At 39.3% G+C, this 18,681-nt stretch overlaps 2 protein-coding genes across 15 annotated transcripts in view; one reads left to right on the forward strand and one right to left on the reverse strand.

Annotated features, from left to right (window-relative positions):
* C7H2orf88 (chromosome 7 C2orf88 homolog) overlaps positions 1-4,313 on the forward strand; it is a 40,878-nt gene extending 36,565 nt beyond the window's left edge. For 9 of the 13 annotated variants that reach the window (XM_048309022.1, XM_048309024.1, XM_048309021.1 and 6 more), the window contains one exon: positions 485-4,313. In XM_048309022.1, the coding sequence (XP_048164979.1) occupies positions 644-907 (264 nt within the window). In that variant the 5' untranslated portion in view covers positions 485-643 and the 3' untranslated portion in view covers positions 908-4,313. Of the gene's footprint in view, positions 1-179 lie in introns of all 13 variants that reach the window. The other 4 variants (XM_048309020.1, XM_048309018.1, XM_048309017.1 and 1 more) reach the window with 2 other exon arrangements.
* Positions 4,311-18,681, reverse strand: part of HIBCH (3-hydroxyisobutyryl-CoA hydrolase) — a 41,479-nt gene continuing 27,108 nt past the window's right edge. For both annotated transcript variants that reach the window (XM_048309014.1, XM_048309015.1), the window contains exons 11-14: positions 18,031-18,112; positions 12,424-12,543; positions 11,214-11,247; positions 4,311-6,291 (exon numbers count right to left, since the gene is read on the reverse strand). In XM_048309014.1, the coding sequence (XP_048164971.1) occupies positions 6,176-6,291; positions 11,214-11,247; positions 12,424-12,543; positions 18,031-18,112 (352 nt within the window). In that variant the 3' untranslated portion in view covers positions 4,311-6,175. The remainder of the gene's footprint in view (positions 6,292-11,213; positions 11,248-12,423; positions 12,544-18,030; positions 18,113-18,681) is intronic.

Genomic DNA, 18,681 nt, shown 5'->3' on the forward strand with positions numbered 1-18,681 from the left:
CCTCCTTGAGCAACAGCAGAATGACACTGGGAATTAGTGTCATCGTGCCCAGAGGGCGTGTGACAGCCATGACACAGAACTCTGGTTATGGTGGTTGTGTGGTGCTTCTGTGGGGTGGTTTTGGTGTTTATTTCCAGCAGCAGCAGCAGTCCCTGGAGCTAAACAGTATTTGTTTGCAGTTTCAGGAGAAGAGCAATGCATTGTCAGCTTGGAAGAAACAGACTTTATTTTTTCCCTAAGACCTTTCCATTCCTAGATGGCTTACATCCTGTACTGGGAATTGCGTTCAAAGGCAGCGCGAATTGAGGTCAAACTTTGCCTACTTGTAGTAGATGGATGTTACCGATAAAAACATTTTACGCACACTGGGCAGAGATTTATTTAAGCCGCTTCTACAAGCGCCTGTAGTGAATTTAGGTTTCCTTTGAGCTCACTGAGAATGGTAAACTATTTATTGCCTTTATATGAAACACTATTTTGACAGATTTCTTCAGAAGAAGCACAAAAGGAGATGTTCTGTACTTTGAAAATAACTGGAGGCACTGGCAAGAAGCAGCAACCCTGCATCGAACGAGGGAACTGCTTCCAGGTTATCAAAACATGCTGTTGAACTGAATTTTGCAGCTGCATTTTCCAATGTACCATGGGATGCATCAAATCCAAGGCTGCCTTCCAAGGGTCCAATGCCGTCCAGGATGAAAGGATCGGGGGAGGCAGCGAAGGGTGCACTGGGGAGAAGTCGTCGCTGCTGGCGGTGAAGGCGGAGGAGAAGGGCCCCTCGAGCGCCGTCGTGCTGGACTACGCGCAGCGGCTGTCGCGTGAGATCCTGGAGCAGGCGGTCAAGCAGTGGGCGGTGACCGAGAGCAAGTACAGCGACATCCCCTTCATCGAGAGCGACGTGCCCTGAGCCCTCCCGCAGCCTGGCCCGCCTGCGAGTGCTCTGCGTGGCACCAGTGCAGACAAAGCACCCCAAGCTGTCCTCTGAGCATCACTGTGGGGAGGTGTTCGCAGGGAGAAAATTTGCCTTTTAACGCAGATTGCTAACAAACTAATTGGATTGCAGTAGAACCTATTTCATCAAGTGTCATTTGTTGTCAGCCATATGTTGAGTATACTCTGTCTTTGTATGTGTTGGATGTGACCAGAAATTAGTGTTAAAAAGAGGATAGGAAGACTGTGGCTGCCCTGCACCTCTACAAGCACTGCTACAGTGGACAAAACGTGGATTATTTCTATGTTCTGCATAAAAGATGAGTGGTTTGTCTATAGGTGAGATGAACTCTCTGTGCTTGGTGAATTTGTCTGCGTTTTGCTAAAGTGAAATCAAGGTCTGCATGTAGCAAAGGTTACTGCTATGATAAATTTTACTTTGGATTCTGTGACCTAACTAAATCTGTAATACCACAAAATAATGAAGGTGATGAGAAGTGCTTTGTAAACCCAAGTGGTGTTCAGGCAACCATATGGATGATGATGCTATTCACCTTCCATTGAAGTGAACCAGAGAGAAACATGCCAGTGTTGATAAGCAGTGCGTTATCATTAACAGATGCTTCTGTAAATGCATGAAAGCTTGTCTCTAAAATCCTGCAGTAAGATAGGTTAATGACATCTGGTCGCTGTGTTCAGACCAAAGCTGCTTGGTTTTTTGGTTTTGTTTGGGGGGTTTTTTTTGTGTTAGGGTGCTGGTTTGGGAGGATTTGGTTTTGTTGTTTTACTGCAACCCAGAGAGATGTGCAAATGGGTAACTGGTGAAATGAACCTTCAAAGGTGTGGCAGTGCTTTAGGACAATTTGTTTCATGGGAACTGTGGCTGCATTACACTGAAATTCCTCTCTGAAGTACCACCCTTGGGACATCTTCCTTCAGCTTCTGTAGGCTGCTGCTTCCCAGTTGGAAAACCTGTTTGTGGCAATGCTAGTAGGAGCTACGGGAGCCCCAGCCCTGAGCAGTGCTCTGAAGGCAGAGTTAGGAACTAAGCCTTAGGCCCAAAGCTCAAGGGCTGCATTCCTCCCCCATTGCATCCACACACTGCTCCCTGCTTGCCCAGGACTCGCAGCCTGACCCTCTGCACTCACAGCTGGCATTTGACAGATCAGGACTTGGATGAATTTCTCCTATTCATCCTAAAGGTACAATGTTGCTGACGTTTTATACAAAGTGAAGGCCTTCTAACAGCCTGGCTTTTACCACCTGTTTGTTCATTTTTCTGTGATGCCCAGTTTAAAAGACATAGTTCCTTTTTTGAGATCAAAGTGCTTTCCATTTTGCTTTCATTTTATAGAGAAATGCTTTCCATACTGGCTCGGAGCTGTTACTATTTTTAAAAGGTACATGTAGTTCTAGTAAATGATACAAAGCATGATTTTTCAAGCGATGGGAACCAAGCAGAAAGAGGACCATGTCAATTGCTGGTTTTAGCTTATTCCCTGACATAAGACAGTCTATGAATTGAGCTGTTTTGCAAATGTTGTGACACAAACCTAGGTATTTGAAATTCACCTATATGGGGAAGTGGGTTTATCAGGAATAAAGGGTGAAAAATGCTTCTCTGTGACACAGCACAAGGCTGCCATTAAATCCCAGTGAGCAGACTGGATTCCCAGTGACCTGCTATTAAGGCTGTTCTCAGGCTTTTGCTGGAATAGGGAACACAATCAGCTTATGCTGTAATGTCGTCCTCTTTGAAGTTACGTAGTCATCTTCAAAGCCATTTGCAAAGTGGGACTAAGGTTTTATGGTTCACTTAAATTCTCCTGTTAACAGCGACATTCCTTCAAGTTCTACAGCATATAAAACATGAGATCATACTCTGCTCTAAAATATCTCCATATTAGTGTGTTAGAAAGCAAAGCCAAAACACCGATCAAGTCAGTACATATCAATTGGATATTGCTTAACCAGAGTATTAAAAAAGATTCCTTTTCCTATTTCCTATTCTTATTCTAGCTAAAATAAAGCTTTATTACAAAAAAGAAAAAAAGGGCCAACCTTTCTAAGATGAGTCTGGACTTGAGAGTGTTAACACTGCTAAACCACAGTAACTAAATAAAAAGCCAAAGCTCCATAGCCATTGTTGGCCAGGCAGATGAAGAGCAGGTAGAAAACTGCATTCACTTCCAGAGCACCTTTAGGTGGATCTGCCCTGGCTCTGTACAGAGACCCTGGCAGTTGCCACGGGGAGCGGGTGGTGCAGTGCATCCTGTTGCCTGTCTCAAACCCTTCCTCTGGATGTAGCCTTAGCATCTGATGCTCTTCAGGAATATCAGATGCACTTTTGAAAGCAGCTTCCCCGTTGGCAGGCTGCCACTGCACGGTCCAACAGCAGGCAGAATTCTAAAGCAGCCTAAGGTTCCATCACAGCGTCCGTTCTGATCAGCACTCGGAATTTCCCCAGAGGAGCAAGTTACCCAGGCACGTTGAACATGCCCCAAGGACCACTCCCATGTGGAGGAGCTGCAGCGAGGGGTGGCTGCCCTGCCTGCCCCCGCAGCTGCCCATAGGGTGACTCAGCACCTGCTTGGTGGCCCAACCAGTTCCTCACCTGCAGCCACCAACCTCAGCCCTCACTGGTGCCTGAAGTTTACAGCAGCTTCAGAATGGCCCCAAGTGCAATTCCAGCTGGTTTACGATGCTTTCCATGACATTGGCACGTCAGGAAAGGCACGCAGCAAATGGAAAGCAAACAAGCTTGCAAACAACAGGGAGAGGGCTTCTCACCAGGAAAATCATCTCTTTTACGGGATGCTGTCCTTATAAATAATGCACTTACCCCTAACAGAAAATAAATGTGTTCAGTACTACAGTCTGGTGAGAGATTGAGGGAGATCTCTTTCCAGAGCTCTGCTGTACGTTTAATAGGCATAATACTAATACAGTGTAAAAATAAAGACTTCTTTACCTTCATAAATTCAGATTATGCTAAGCTGTGCTACAGTGTCATAGAGCCACTGACAGTGGGTTTCCAGCTAAGTTACCATTGATTCTTTGACTTGATTTTGTGTAATAAAGGCACTCCAGTTTGGGACTGGCATACTCTGCAAAACTGTTTACTTCTATTTAGGAGTTAAAAATATATTTGCTTTATATATTCTCCAGGAAACAAGATTAATCTGAGTGGATATGACATGACTGACTTGATATTCTAATAATGGTTCAAAATACATTAACTGCAGCACAACTTTGTAAAGTTGACGTTTCTGGAGTAAGGCACATCAGTATTCCCAAATAAAACACACTACGATATATTTTTACAATATTTTTTGTGAAAAATATTTTCTTGTGGACCAAATAAAATTCAACTTACCATCTGCTTTTATGCCTTTTATTTGAAAAAAACGCAAGATTGCACAGATTAGACAAGATCTCATTACCTTGAGCTTGGGATAATTCCTGTTCACATAAATTTTGGAAGCAACTGAACATGCAAATCAAAGTTTTTTAATTCAGAAGTATATTCTTCCTGAAATCATGTAAGTCATTTACAATCAGCGGAGACATGATCCCTACTCCCTGGGAATTACTGTGTTTTTCATTAAATACAGTTGGCTGAAGACTGCTCCATTTATACAAAAACAATGGAGTTAACCAATCTTTTAAAAATAGCAATTGTTTATGAATGTAAAACATGCAAAGGTTTTTAAAAATACAGGGGAAGCTTTGTACTTCTTACGGAACCAGCTTGAGGTAGAAACTCAAGTGATATTTTCAGAATTACCCTAAAGGTATTAATGAAATCTCAATTACTTTTGGAGCTAAACTCAAGGACAGTCCCATAACAAGCATGTCCATGGTAACATAAACTTGCAGCTGAAATTTTAACCAATTTATTTTACAAGACTCCAGTGACAAAGCAAGTGCCATTTTTTCTTGATTTAGTTCTCCATTTGCTCACCTCTGTTTTTTTGAAAGTCACTCTGGTAGTTCACCTTGATGCCTGAATTTCCTGGACTGTGTTTCCAGGCAACAGCTCCTGGAAAGGAAGGAGCCTTAAACCATTGTAGAGCATTGCTGTTGGTAATAAAAACTGCCCACTGTCGAAAACTCCATAATGGTTCTGCTGCAGCTCTGACTTTTTGACTCCCCAGTGCTGGTTACTGACTATGGCATTTGAACAGAAGTTTTCTTTAGTCTTCAGAGAAGCCAAAATTTGTACTTGTGACCTGCCTGTAAGTGTAGAAATAAGTAGGAAGAAGCACTGATAACGTGAACTGATGAAGCATAAAGAAGAAGGCGTAATGTTGAAGAAAGATTGGTAGCTGTGTGTTGCATACACAATAGAAAAAATAATTTCCCACTCACAAATACTTGTATCAAGGGGTTCTGGTTATGTCATATAACCTCATGTATTATCAGAACCCAGCCACCTTGAATGCACAGGAAATGTGCTGCTTGGTGTTCACAGCAAGCTTTGAGGCATTTGTTTCTTCACCACTGTAAGACCAAGAAAAACCAGCAATTTTGTGAAATCGTGAAAAACTGATTATGTAGTCGAATCAGACTTAATGCCATTTAAAAAAATGGGCTATACAAGCAAAGAGAAATGTGCTCTAGGCTCTGGCAACATTATCACATTTGAAACGTTTACATCACACAGCAAGGCTGAAAAATGACCAAACCTTAAATCAACAGAACAATTTCTTAGACTAATAATGTATCAGTCTGAGCTTTTATTTAAAAGGGTATTTAACACCATGAATTCTGTGTTGCATTTTCCTTTGTAGCTCTGACTACATTAAAGGTTTAACCATATTTTATTTTCATTGTATACAGAAGAATCTGAGGCACAATACCAATTTACCAGATCAGTGACAGAGCCAAGAACACAAAAGGCCTCTTGACTTTTTGCTTATTAGGTCACCCCTTCACTGTGCTCTTTCCCCAAGGGCTCCTCTTAAACTAAGAGCTGATGCAAAAAATTAAATGTTAATCACTGTGTAAAGCAGTAAAAATAACAATTTGCCTTGAAGTGATTTTTCCCATTATTAACCAGAGATACAATTATTTTCTCATTATAGAGAATGTTCCTGAATGAAAAAAAAAAAAAAAAAACAACAGAAAAAAGCCTTGTGAATGTCAGGCTAGCTAAAAAAGTCTTGCCAAAATTGATCACACTGCTATAAATTTTTGTATCACAGAACTAAGCAGATAGATAAGATGTCACTAGCTTTGATCTTTACAGCCTGAGATCATCGTTTCCCAGTGGTTTAAAACAGTTGTCCACAAATTCATCGCTGACTTCTTCCAGAGCAGCTGGCTTCCACTTGGGGGACTGGTCTTTGTCAATCAGCACTGTCAGGTGGAATAGAGAAACACCAGAGTTACTTGTAAACTTCCTCTAATTAAAATGACTTAAGGTTGCATCAAGACAGATCACCACAGTGGTTACATGGGGTAGACAAATCCGTGTGCTCTGGAGAAGGCAGAGTTTTTGTAACACGCGTATTTCTACTCTGATAAGAATTCCTGAGTTGTGACCTGTCCAGAGATGTATCTGGGATGATACAAGGAACAGTGCATCACTTCAGAAGTATTGAAGGAATAGACCTGAAATTGGTGGTTTAGTTAGACCTGCCACTCTTTGCTGACTTACACTCCTTCATGGGAACCTGGAACAGTACGTTATGATGCTACTTTGGGACAAGGCTTTCACAGCTCTGTGCAAAATCTGACTCTTGGGAGAGTACAGGAGATGACTCAGTGGTGCTAAGTGCCTAAAACTAATTTAAACACATCATGTAAACTAATAATGAAATAACTCACGAGGAAGGACTAAAGCAGAGTATCTCTGTGGGAACCGAGAGTGTTTATTTGTAAATACTGACAGATACTGAGGCCTGGGTAGATTTAACTGTGACAATCTGTATGATCTTAGTATACAGACTTTATGCTGTATCCTGGGAAATACACGACTGAAGATAAAAACCATCACTGAATGAATCACATGTAAAAGGCTAACAAGAAAATGCCAATTCCCAAAAAACATTCCCTGTATCACAGGAATTTCAAAGGCATGCCAGCAACAGCTGCATTAGCAAACAATACAAGAGGGAGTTTATTTGTGTGTAAAAATGACCAGTATGAATGGAACTCCAGAGCATCCTTCCAAGTACCTTTCAGGCTTTAAGAAACCCATAAAAGTGCTATTGAAAATGTGAAATTTTTATCATTTAAAAAAGAGCAACTGTAAGAACTGTGGCTCTCTACGATGCACTGACTGCCCAACACTCCTCACGACACACATTTTCTTCAGGTGAGTGAAATCAGCAACCTCCTGACCAACACAGCCCACAGCATGTAAGAGAGGATGGGCGGGAAGAGGGAGCATATTTCAAATTTCTCTCCTGAGAATGGCCTTTATTTGTTTGTTTTCTGACAAAGAGTTTAGAGTAGGATGGTTCTAAAGGCAGGTGCACTATGACACTCACGGAGACCAGATATTTCGAAGAATAACAGCTATTTTTGGGTAAGTTATGTTTTACTAAACTTTGTTCTTATTGAGTGAACTAGAAATATCCAAGATGAGGAAGGTGCAAGGGGGTGGAATTTTACAGTGAAAAGAATACCTACCTAAAGATTGTGCTTATCAAAAAAACAGGCACTGTGGCCTGCCTACCAACTTGTAGTAAAAAATGTGACTTGAAAACTTCTCTTTAACTATTCTGTCTTTAACCAATGGTTGAGAGTGGTTAGAAAATAAACACTATTCAAATGTCAATGGCACTAATTAATATTTCTGTAGCTGAAGGCATATAGGCATCACAACTCTTCAGCTTACATCCCTAAAGAGCAAGGCAAATCAGAGTCCCACATCCATTTAGTTGCAAATAGGGAACTAAGGACTCCTTAGAAACAAACTGATTGTAGAAAGTAACCCATTATATGGACAGAAACTGCAATTCCACAGAAAACAGAATCCATGAGGACAATTCTTTAAAAGAAATGTCCTGTAAAAGAGTGCTTTTACTTTGTCGTTCAACTGGGTAACTTACTGAAAAGCTGTGATCTTCCAAGTTATTTCTGAACATGGTGAAACCATTGATTGGCTTGGGTCAAAGGATGTAACTGTCCCAAATCAACTGTATTTATTCCATTGGAGTAGTACTTATCTACTGATTTTCTTCAATTTTAGTTGAAGTTCACAGTCCAGCCAAAACAGTCTAAACTGTTATGCACAAAAGCCAATGCTGATTAGAGATGCTTTAAATTAAAGAGGAGAAAGTGTCCATGTGTATGTTACCAGAGCTTCACCTCTGCTATGCTGTAGTAAGTGCTGCCAGTTCTCTGCTCCAGGGTGCCGCTGTCTATTCAGGTTCATCCTTCTGTTTGGATCTGTGGCCAGTTTTACTCTGGTGGATAAGCTGAATGCTCATAATGGTCTCTCCTGTGAAGTCTTTAATCTTGTGTGAGTCAAAATACTTGTTTTCTAGTAGTATCATGAAAATATTCCCTTTCTGCATTGACTTCTTTATATTTTGTATCTCTCCAGGTTGAGATCAATCATTACAAGAACAGAATAAAAATCCTGAAGACTTCTAAGGTAAGCTAAGGGAAATTCATTATGATAAAAGTAACTGAGCACAGACATCATGTTAAGGGTTTGTTCTTTTGTTTCACCTTTTTTTAATCAAAATCCTAAACCCCTCTGTTCAGTAGTAGTGACTTTACCAGACTTCAGTTAGTGCTCTGTTGCTGAGCTTCCTTCAGCACAGTCAAAACGCTGATATTTCCAAGTCCCTGGCATTCTGTTTGCTGCCATAAAATCTCTGAACTCGTGCAGGGCCCTGGGGTGCCCAGGGTACAGCTCACATCTGCCAGCACTGCAGGGGAGGTGGCAGACGCTGCACAGAAATATCATCTTTGCAGGATCAGCAAGATGTAGAAGACCTTTACAATTTCATTTCAAGTGCACATTCTGCACAAAGAGTTAGGAGGGTGCTTTAACAGGTATTTGTCCCTGAGATTTGCTGCTGAGACTGTATCCTACCTGGATGTGTTTGAGCACTGACTCCAAAAATGGCCACTTTTCTTAGGCAGTAAGATTTGAAAAACAATTCTTGGCAGCTACCCAGACCTATGCATTTCTTAGTTTACATATTATTCTATTAATCAAGGTGAAAAATTGATACCTAATGTGTTCCAAGCCCACATTTACTATTTTATGGGAAAATGTTGATGAAATATGATCCATGTGTTTTATGCTTTAAGGGTTTTGGCTTTTCTTTAATAGCTCCAATCACAAGAATCATAAACAGGGAAGATTGTTTGCCACAGCAGATTTTCAGGTTGAAAGAAAACCGGCTAAAAAAAAAAAAATATTGACCTCAGGTCAAAGCAGGTTTAAAAAGCTTTTAAACTACTCCCTAGCATGCCCGTTAAAATTATGGTTTGAAGCAGATGAAAGGTATTATTAAAACCTGACCTGTGGCCATTGGCTGCTGAAAAACATTCTTAAACTAAAATCTGATTGTTGTAACTCAACTTCTTTTGGTGGTAAATCTTTTTGTGGTAGAGTGGGTCAAGAGCTGGCTCTTAAATGCTTGTAATGTAATGCTTTAAGAAAGAAAAAGCTAATACTTAACACTTTTATCATTTTTATTCACAATGCCTGGTTGAAATACTTAATAATCTCCCTTCCTATTAAAAAGGATGCTCAGCACATTGATGGATAATGATTTTTATGAAATTAGACCCAACTACAAAAGTGATCTTGAGTCAGACTCTACACTCCTCTGAAATGAGAAACAATCCTAAGACTGAAAATCTGAGAACAAGATCTATGCACTAAGCAGAAAACAAAATTGCTTCATGAACAAATTATTAATACAAGCAATCTCCTCAGCGCAGTTGCATCTTTCAAGGTTTTGTTTTTTCTTCCCCTGATATAGTTAAAACTTTTGCTACATCATCCTACATAAAAGAGAAGTTTCCCAACTGCTGTTGTTGCAGCTTCTCTCTTTACAATGAGTTTGTGTATTTCCTGGCCATACTGACAAGGGATTTGCTTTTGTACTGTACCGCAGTCCCAGATGGTTTCACGACCTTGTGCCTTACAAGGAGAAATTCAGTTGGTGTTCCTCAGACTCTCAGACTTGGAGTTTGTCACTTCCTGAATAACTACATTTCAGCAGCTTATTTGCTGATTTAGAATACATCCCAGGAATAATAATTTTAAGATATCCTTGTCCCCATTACCAACATAATGAAAGCCACTTCTCAACACGTGGTAAATTCTTCAAAGGAGTGTCTGCTAATAAGTGCTAAAGACTAATTAATTAAAATCAGAAACTTTCCTCATGCTGTATGAATAAATTCTGCATCTCTCACCCCAGGCTATCTTTAATACAGTGTTACTAAAATAGCAGATACTCAAACTAATATCCATTCCTCAAGTGGCTTTTAAACTGCTTTATAAAGACAGATATAAAACAATGAAGAGGAGGTGATAATACATACTTGAGTATGTAACTGTGTGAATTAAAAGTCCAACCAAAAGTTATCCATCCAAATGCCTTGTACTGTAAGCTCCTTGGAAAAAGAAACGCCTGTGCTTTATTTCATCTCGTGATGAACAGTACATAAATAATTGCTACAGCCCCTAACAGATGGGACTTTGGGTTTGACAAACTGCACTGTGAATCAGCAGTAGGATCAAGGACAGACTCGAAGTCTGTCCCCTGGATGAACTTGCTGAGCCACTGCTCTACTTTTACCACTACCTCTCTTGACCAATGCCTTAAAATGCTGAATTATTTAACATTATGTATATAGTTTTTTAATAGTCAGACACTTCCATTTAGAGATATTCTGGACACGGGGGAAAGCAAGTCTTTGTTTTCTATGCAAACAGCTGTTCTTGATTTTGAGTCTTAAAGCACTGTGTAGCTGGCTCAACCAGCTCTGTGGCAACACTAAGCCTGGACACAGTGATACATGTACTCAGTACTGTCAGTGTTTAATGTGAAATGGTGAAACCAGGTGGATGAATAGTGTTAGGGAACTAAGATCGCACAAAGGAAACAACATGGCTCTTGTGCTTTGGAACAATAATAAATTCTGGCCACACAGAAGTCCAATAAGCAAAACCTATGGGAATCTGGGAAGTTTTCTCTCAGGTGTTGCTGTACCCACTTGTAGTGATCTCCAAAGAAGCACCACAGTAGTGAATTTCTGTATTATTATGTTTGAGAAGTGTTTTTGGTGTGCATGCTTACCTGCTCGAACCCCTTCGTAGAAGTCATGGCCTTTCTGAAAGATCATAAAAAAAAAAAAGTTGTAACATGACATTCTATTTATCCCATCTTTCCCTATCCCACTTCTGCTTGAAATGCAAGTTCTCAAGATTCAGTTGAATCCCACTTGTACTGTTCTTTTCTAGGCCTACTTTGTCTTTACTTATTAAAGAGCTCTGTTATCTTCTTGCTTAAATGCAGCCACATCTCTTAGAATCAGTCTGTCAGCCTGTAGCTGATCAGGCACTTTGGCATAGTCCACGTTCTCTCTCTGTGTAACATCTCAGATCTTTTTCTAAAGAGCTTCACATGATAGGTCTAAGGTGTGTAGTATCAGGAATTCTTCTGAGAAAGGCTAGTCTTCAGGAATTGTGCTGTATTCTGCATACTTGGAACACTTTGCAGTTAAATGGAATCCTGTAAACATCCACTTCTTTTTTGATAAAGGTAAATGTAACAAATCCCTAAGCATGCTTCATTAGTAATCGAGCCACAGTGCTAGTTTTAGTCAGGCATTAGAACATATCAGAAATAGACAGATTTTCACTTCTTTAAGTATTTACTTTAACCATTGCAAATCATTTAATCGGACCTATAAAAACCTTATTTTAAAATGTGACACAACTAATAATAAGGATACCATGGGGAGCCCTGCAAGGCATTTGTTCACATAATTCAGTTAGCAGCTCTGTTCCACTGGAAGGATCCCTTTCTCATATGCTATCCAAGTACTCAGCACTTAGTACAAATAGCACTAAAATCTCTTGCTGTGATAAATTTTTTTATAGACAACACTCTTGAAAGGCAGTGATAAACAACTATTTGCACCCTGCTGCTGGGAATTAAGGCACTGAGGACTAAGTAATTTAAATAGAAAACCCATTCAAGAACACCAGTTTTAAAATTACAATCCAAATATGAAACTATCTATACATTAATGTTTTCATACTTTTTTAACAGAAGTCTTCTACATTTCCATCTGACCATCATTAATGTAGTGTCCTTTGCATTCCATATAATAACATGAAACTGGAAAAAAGTGACAGCCTCACAAACTCAAAAAGATGATATTGAAAATTAAAACCTATACATTATAAACCCTTGATGTAATCTACATAAAATTTTTAGCCTCTGATAAACTGCTCCCCCTCTGTGGCTGGAGAGAAAGAGAAGAGGCTCAGCTGTTGCTTACCATGCATGCTTGGCTCAGTCTGTATTCCATCCTGAGTACCTCTTGTAAGCTCATGGAAGCTCCTTCTCTGAGCTGTCTGAGAGTCAGCTTTAAAGATGTAGGTGACATCTTATTAATAGTCTGGGGAAGACATTAACATTATTTTTATTTTCTTCAATTTGGACACATTTTCAAGTCTGTCTTTTGTGCAATTTAAACTTTGTGAAGTCAATGATGGCTCTCTTCTCCCTCAGCTCCCTTTGTGACACCTATTCCTCCTGCTCCCTCCCACCAGGCTGTCACATTAAATGAACCTCCCTTCATAAACTTTGATCAGCAAGATCTCTGGGATGTGTGCCATCACTTGTGGAAAGCCTACAACTCCTAAGGTCCCATTATTTAAGATCAAATTACTACTAGCCAGAGAAAATAATGAAAGACATTTTCAAGAATAATCTTTTGCTAAATGAAGGCAAGTGTTACAAGCAATTATACTTCGTTTCTGAATATCATATATATGTAGTCTGAATTGCTCTTAGATGTACTGATATTGTAGCTGATATTAGTATTGCTCAGCATTTAAGTTTTATTTGGTACAATAGAGTAATAAGGTAATAATAGAGAGAGTGGCAACAAACTTCAGGTAGTTGCTTTATCATTACTGGCGAAGACCAAATGATACACAAAGAAAACAGAAAGAAAATGTTACATTAAATCAAACATATTTATCCAGGATTCTTGTCTGGGATCAACAGATACTGAAGTAATTTAGCCCTACATTACTCTGCTGATAGGAAGCTTGGAGGTCTTGCCTTACTTTTGACAGAAGTACAGGCTATAAATATTGTGCCACAGACAGGATTTGTTTAAGGCACACGAACAAATGCTGTAAATTTGGCTCTCAGGAGTATCCTTTGATGAACAGCATGCCAGTAAACAGTAGGATAAAGTGGGGAGAAAGACAAGAACCTAATTAAGAAAACAGAACTGAGCTTTAAAGATTCATGGATTTTGGGGAAAAGGAGCTAAATCTTACTGTTGCTTATCATTGTTTTCTTATTCGAAACAAGATCCTCCTTCCTCTGTAAACCCAAATAAAAGCTCTGGATCATTCACAGTACAATAGACATTTCCTGATAATTAGGACATTTTTACCACTATTAAAAAGCAGCAGATGGTAAGATTTGCCTCTTTACATTATTTTCATTGCAGACATTAGGCTCCTTACCACAGACTGAAATGGCAAGTTTCCAGTCATCAACAGCAACATTTTTTCTAGCTCCCAATTACTCTTCATCCCTCCAGACACCAGCTGATACAGCAGTGACCCATTTTGCCTAGTTAAGCTGGAAAACATGTGATTGCTATACAAGCAGGAGTCTGTGGAATTGGGCCTTCAAAGCACTGGTTCTGTCGTTCTGTTATGTAGGAACCCAGAGTGCCGAGAATATTTCTCTGCCTGTTTTGAAGGGTTCTTACCCCCCTGAACAACACTGTTTTAACCTCCAACCTTGGAAAAAATTACCAACAATCAGACAAGAACTAGAAAATACAGTGGTGTGGATTAGGTGATAGACTACTATGTAAGATTGTCACAGGGTGAAAAATCTAGAGGTTTTGGTCTTCTCTTTGTAGTAAATAGCTAAGAGTAAAAAATATCAAAATGGGATTGTTGTGTTCTCTAAAACTTCTCCTTCTTCTACTACTCCATGTTCTGCAGTAAAAGTAGTTTGGAATGACTGGATAGAGAATTCTGCAGTTCCTGCCCGTGTTACTGAGTAATTGGTAGGAAAATGAAAATAATGTACGTTTTTAGTAACTATTGGTTAAAATATCTTTAAAAGGCTGTGTAAATCTTGATAATTAGAGAGACTTCTCTCCTGCTTTCTGTGCTCTATGCTGTACCTGGGTCACACTGGTGGCTCTGTTCCTCTGATAAGACTTAATAAACAACTATCCGGCAGCATTGAAACTCCAGGAAAAGTCTTGCTTTATCTTTGAAACTCCTTGCAAGGACTTTTAAAATTCTCTCCCATCAGGAGGGATTTGATTTATGGCACAGTTCAGTGTCATGTTACTTGCATGTAACCACTGTGCTTGAGAGAGAAGCTGGCAAAGAAAGAGCCAACACTGGCTCTAAGTGCCAACAGTTCCTGAGTTCTGATCAAGCTCTCAAACAATGAGCTGCCTTTCAGCAGATTAAGAAATCTGCTGTACCTCTACATACATCACTCTGTAGGTCTCAGATGGGTGGCAGCTCTTAACTAGACCCCTTATTTCCTGTAAGATGCTCTTGCTGGCCTTACCTTTCAGCTGGACCTTTCCCCTTTTGAGTTTCACATTCTGCCAGTTAGATTAGGAAGTCTTTGCTCAGACCAGGTTAAATGGTATGCATGGTACAGTCAGGTGGTTCCAGGGATGAAATGGTAATGGCAAGTTCTTTCTGGTCAAAGCAAGCATTGGAATGGGGAAGATCTCAAAACAGCACTTAAGGCAGCTGCTAGATCCACTAGACTGGTTATCTTGGCATATCAATGAGGCTGAAGGTGGAGGAGGTAGTGACATAAATCAAGCTGGAGGAAGAGGAACATGGCAGGAAAACGGGTAGGTGTAATTGCAGAAAAATGAGTCACCAGTGTAGCTATAAATACATCTCTGTACAAAGAGGAGGAGACTGGTGCTAGGGAACAAGCCTGAAAGGGAGACAGGATAGGCTGGAGTGGGGAGTACTAAAATGCAAAGAAGTCTTTTAGAAGTATTTGACATCTATTCCAGTACCTTTCAAACCATCTTGATTTTGACACAATGATCCCAAAAGCTCTGAGCTGAATTTGCAGCAGACTGAACACCAATAAAATACTATCAGAAGGTGATTGAATTAAGCGGCGCTGACACAGTGGAGTCCCTTACAAGAGTACAAGAGGGAATCGTGATTTTCTTTCACTTAAAAACCCAAAAACGTCTCAGAGGTTCAGTGCATCACTCCCTTTGCAACAGATGAAGACACCCATCACTTACTTTCTGAGGTATCAATGCATTTGGTCAACTACAGGGAACAATGGTCCTGGAGGAGCTTTGACAATGTATGAGGAGTATCTAGCCAAAGCCACACAGGAAAGCTGCCTAAGGACAGAACATCACCCTCACTGGTCTGTTAGAACAGTTTCAGAATGCTGCTTTGAATTCAACATTACCAAGCTTCATTCCTGTAATCTACCTCACCCATTTGCTGCACACACATTAAAGTTTCAGGAGCTATTATGTGCATCCTTGCCTGACCAGTAGATCGGGACAACGTGTCCTGTAATTCTTAGTCTGCAGTGTCCTGCACACTACATTGGCACTCATTCAGTAACAATGAAGGATTTTAAACCATTAAGTGTCAGTGCTCAGAAGGTGCACTGTCCTGCCAAAAAAGCTCTAAGAAAGCATTACGTGAAAACCAAGTCAAGTATCTGATGCTTTTCAGGTTTTGACCCTACATGTTTACTTCATCCCATTAGAAATGGTACACCTGCCACTCAGATTAAAGCTTTTTGGCTCATGTAAATCCTGAAAACAAAGCAGTGAAGTTAAAGGTTTGGAAACTACTGAGTTCAAAGTTCTCTAGCTTTCTACCTGTTTGTAACTGCATTCAAAATGTGGTAGAAATCATGAAGTCATTCTCAAGCAGAATTTTAATGAATTTATATTCTTCTTCATGCAGTATTTCAGTATCAGATATGCGACAGCCTGCAAAGCAGGAATGTTTTGAAAGTAAAAAGCAGGAGTACTGTAGGTCAAAGAGAACAGGATACTTGGGATAGCATGGCTCACAGCGTACTTGGATTATGGCACAACTAGGAGTTCCATTTTATTAACACTAAAAGGTATCTGTTGATCCAAGGTACAAGCTAGATGTACCAAATTAGGATATTTGTATTAAACTTTCAGTTTGGGCTTATTCCATAAGTCTTCTTATACATATAATAAATATAGGGGTAAACAAGGGGAATAAGATAGACATTGCTGTTACTGAATCAGCTGATACAGTATATATCAGTTGAATTTGCTGTTGTTCCTGTACCTGGACACTAAAGTGAAACCTTGGTTTCACACTCTTGCCTAATCCTACTGCTTAGCACAGTACATCTGCTGTCAGAAACTCTTCTGAAACTTGAGTATTTGTTCACACTAGCAAGTCTTGCATCTGCTAGAAAATGTGGGATTTGTTTCATGGGGTTTTTCCCACGAATTTCTGCATGGACTGAAGCAAGTCATACTAACACATTCTTATCTCTTGAACAGAACAGACAATTGTTCTGAAACTTTGGTCAACTCCAAGGATGTTCACTTATGAATCACATGAAAGAAAAAAGTTGTTATAAAGTCCTATTAAAGACATGAGAGAACTGAAGAAGCAACAAAATAGCCTTTTTTCTTTTTTGTTCAGGAATTTTAAAAATCAGTTACACAAAGTTGTAACTTTGAAGTAGATGACCTAGTTTTAAGTTCTAAATTAAAACTGTTAAACAAATGTACTATCATAAACAATATGGATAAAGAACCAATAATTCTTGGTTGTTTTCAACATCCACTGAACCTAATCAATAAAATACAAACAGATAAAATTTGTGTTCTGGCACCAGAGTACATCTGACTGCTTTATTCAATGAAACTTGAATACTAGGGGGAAAAAATGAGCTTTCCATTTTATTCTATTTCACTTTTATAAGAGCTATGCTAAATTTCTTGCAAGGTACTAGATGTACTGGTTGGCACAAAGATAATCTTAAAACTTCCTTTCTCAAAAACTGTCTGATAGTTCCAGTGACAATGTGTTACATTTTTTTTTTTAAAGTGACAGGATGCCTAATGTGAACACTACCTTATAAAATTCCTTCTGCTCATATCAAAGTCAGACATGATGGATGTTTTACTATGAAAGGAGGATTTCTTCTGTGAGCTGTAACTAAAGTTAAAATGACCCTTTTGTTGAGAAATGCTTCAGTTCTATCCAGCTGTAGTATTTCACTAGCTCCAAACCAAACTTTTACAAGGCACCTGAACAAAGATACTTCAAAGGAAAAAAGAAAATACAGACATCATTTATAAATGAATGTGAGTTGCTTCTTGCTTTTGAGGCTGAAGTATGAATTATGTGTTTAGCATTGCTATACGTTTTTTGAGTAGTGACTACATCCAACTCTCAGAAATGCATTAAAAAGATAAAAAAAAACTTCGTGATTATAAATTTTTTGCTGTTTACCCAAATGAGATATCTGGAATTGAAGAAAAACAACAACACTGTTTTGGCACTGTTTTCTTCCAAGTTTTGCCAATAAAATAAGAAGCTATAAAGGGAACACTTGTTCCCAACAACCCCCCTGACTGTGGGGACAGGAAGAGAAAGGGGAGCTTGGTTTTACATTAGATTACAGTTTTATGCACTATAAGATGGTGCTCACATTGTGTGATTTTAGAGGAATACCCTTGTCTGAGTAGAACTACTGAGAATCTCCCAGGACTGTGTGTGAGAAGCTGAGGCTCTCAGTCCAAAGTCCTACAGGGTGACTAAATTTTCCCTATGATAATAAACCATAAAACCAGACTTAAAATCTCTAACAAAAATGACATAGAAGACTTTACCTCAAGCTGCTTCATGGCAAAAGGAGAACCATCTTGCTTTAATTTTTTAACAATTTCTTCCATACTGTTTGCTGAAAAAATACTAAAAGAAAAAAAATTAGTTAACAAGCTGCTTCAGTCTCCCCCTTACCTTTGAAGGGTTGATAACACTGACATTAGAAGCAGGGCATAACCAGCTGATTTGGCTTTTCTTAGCAATGTCTTCCATGTTGTTCAATTCACTAACAAACTGGTATTTATCTATGAACTTCAATTACTGCCATCAGTCTCAGCTGTGTTTTTATAACATATCAAATCTTTAGCTATCAGTTCCATTCTACTGGTTTGGTGTCAGTATCTTTTATCTCTAAATGTAGTTATTGCCATCCTTCTTCCACAGTTTTAGCTCTTTCTTATCACTCCCACTTATTTCTCCTTCCCTTTCTGATACACAGAAGTTTCAAGCTATCATAGAAATGGCCTTAACCCAATGAGTACTATAAATGTGTTGGGTAACATTTCCTGCTCAACTTAACAGTTACTCTCACAAATTCCCATCCAATATCTACAGAAAATGTTAATTTTAATGTGCCATAGGCTATGAATCAGGCCACTATGCCTAAGTATTCAATGTACTGATGAGTGAAATATTTAATGAGCTTCAGCTAAAGC

Source organism: Corvus hawaiiensis, chromosome 7 (assembly GCF_020740725.1).
Source record: "Corvus hawaiiensis isolate bCorHaw1 chromosome 7, bCorHaw1.pri.cur, whole genome shotgun sequence".
In the NCBI taxonomy this organism is placed as follows: domain Eukaryota; kingdom Metazoa; phylum Chordata; class Aves; order Passeriformes; family Corvidae; genus Corvus; species Corvus hawaiiensis.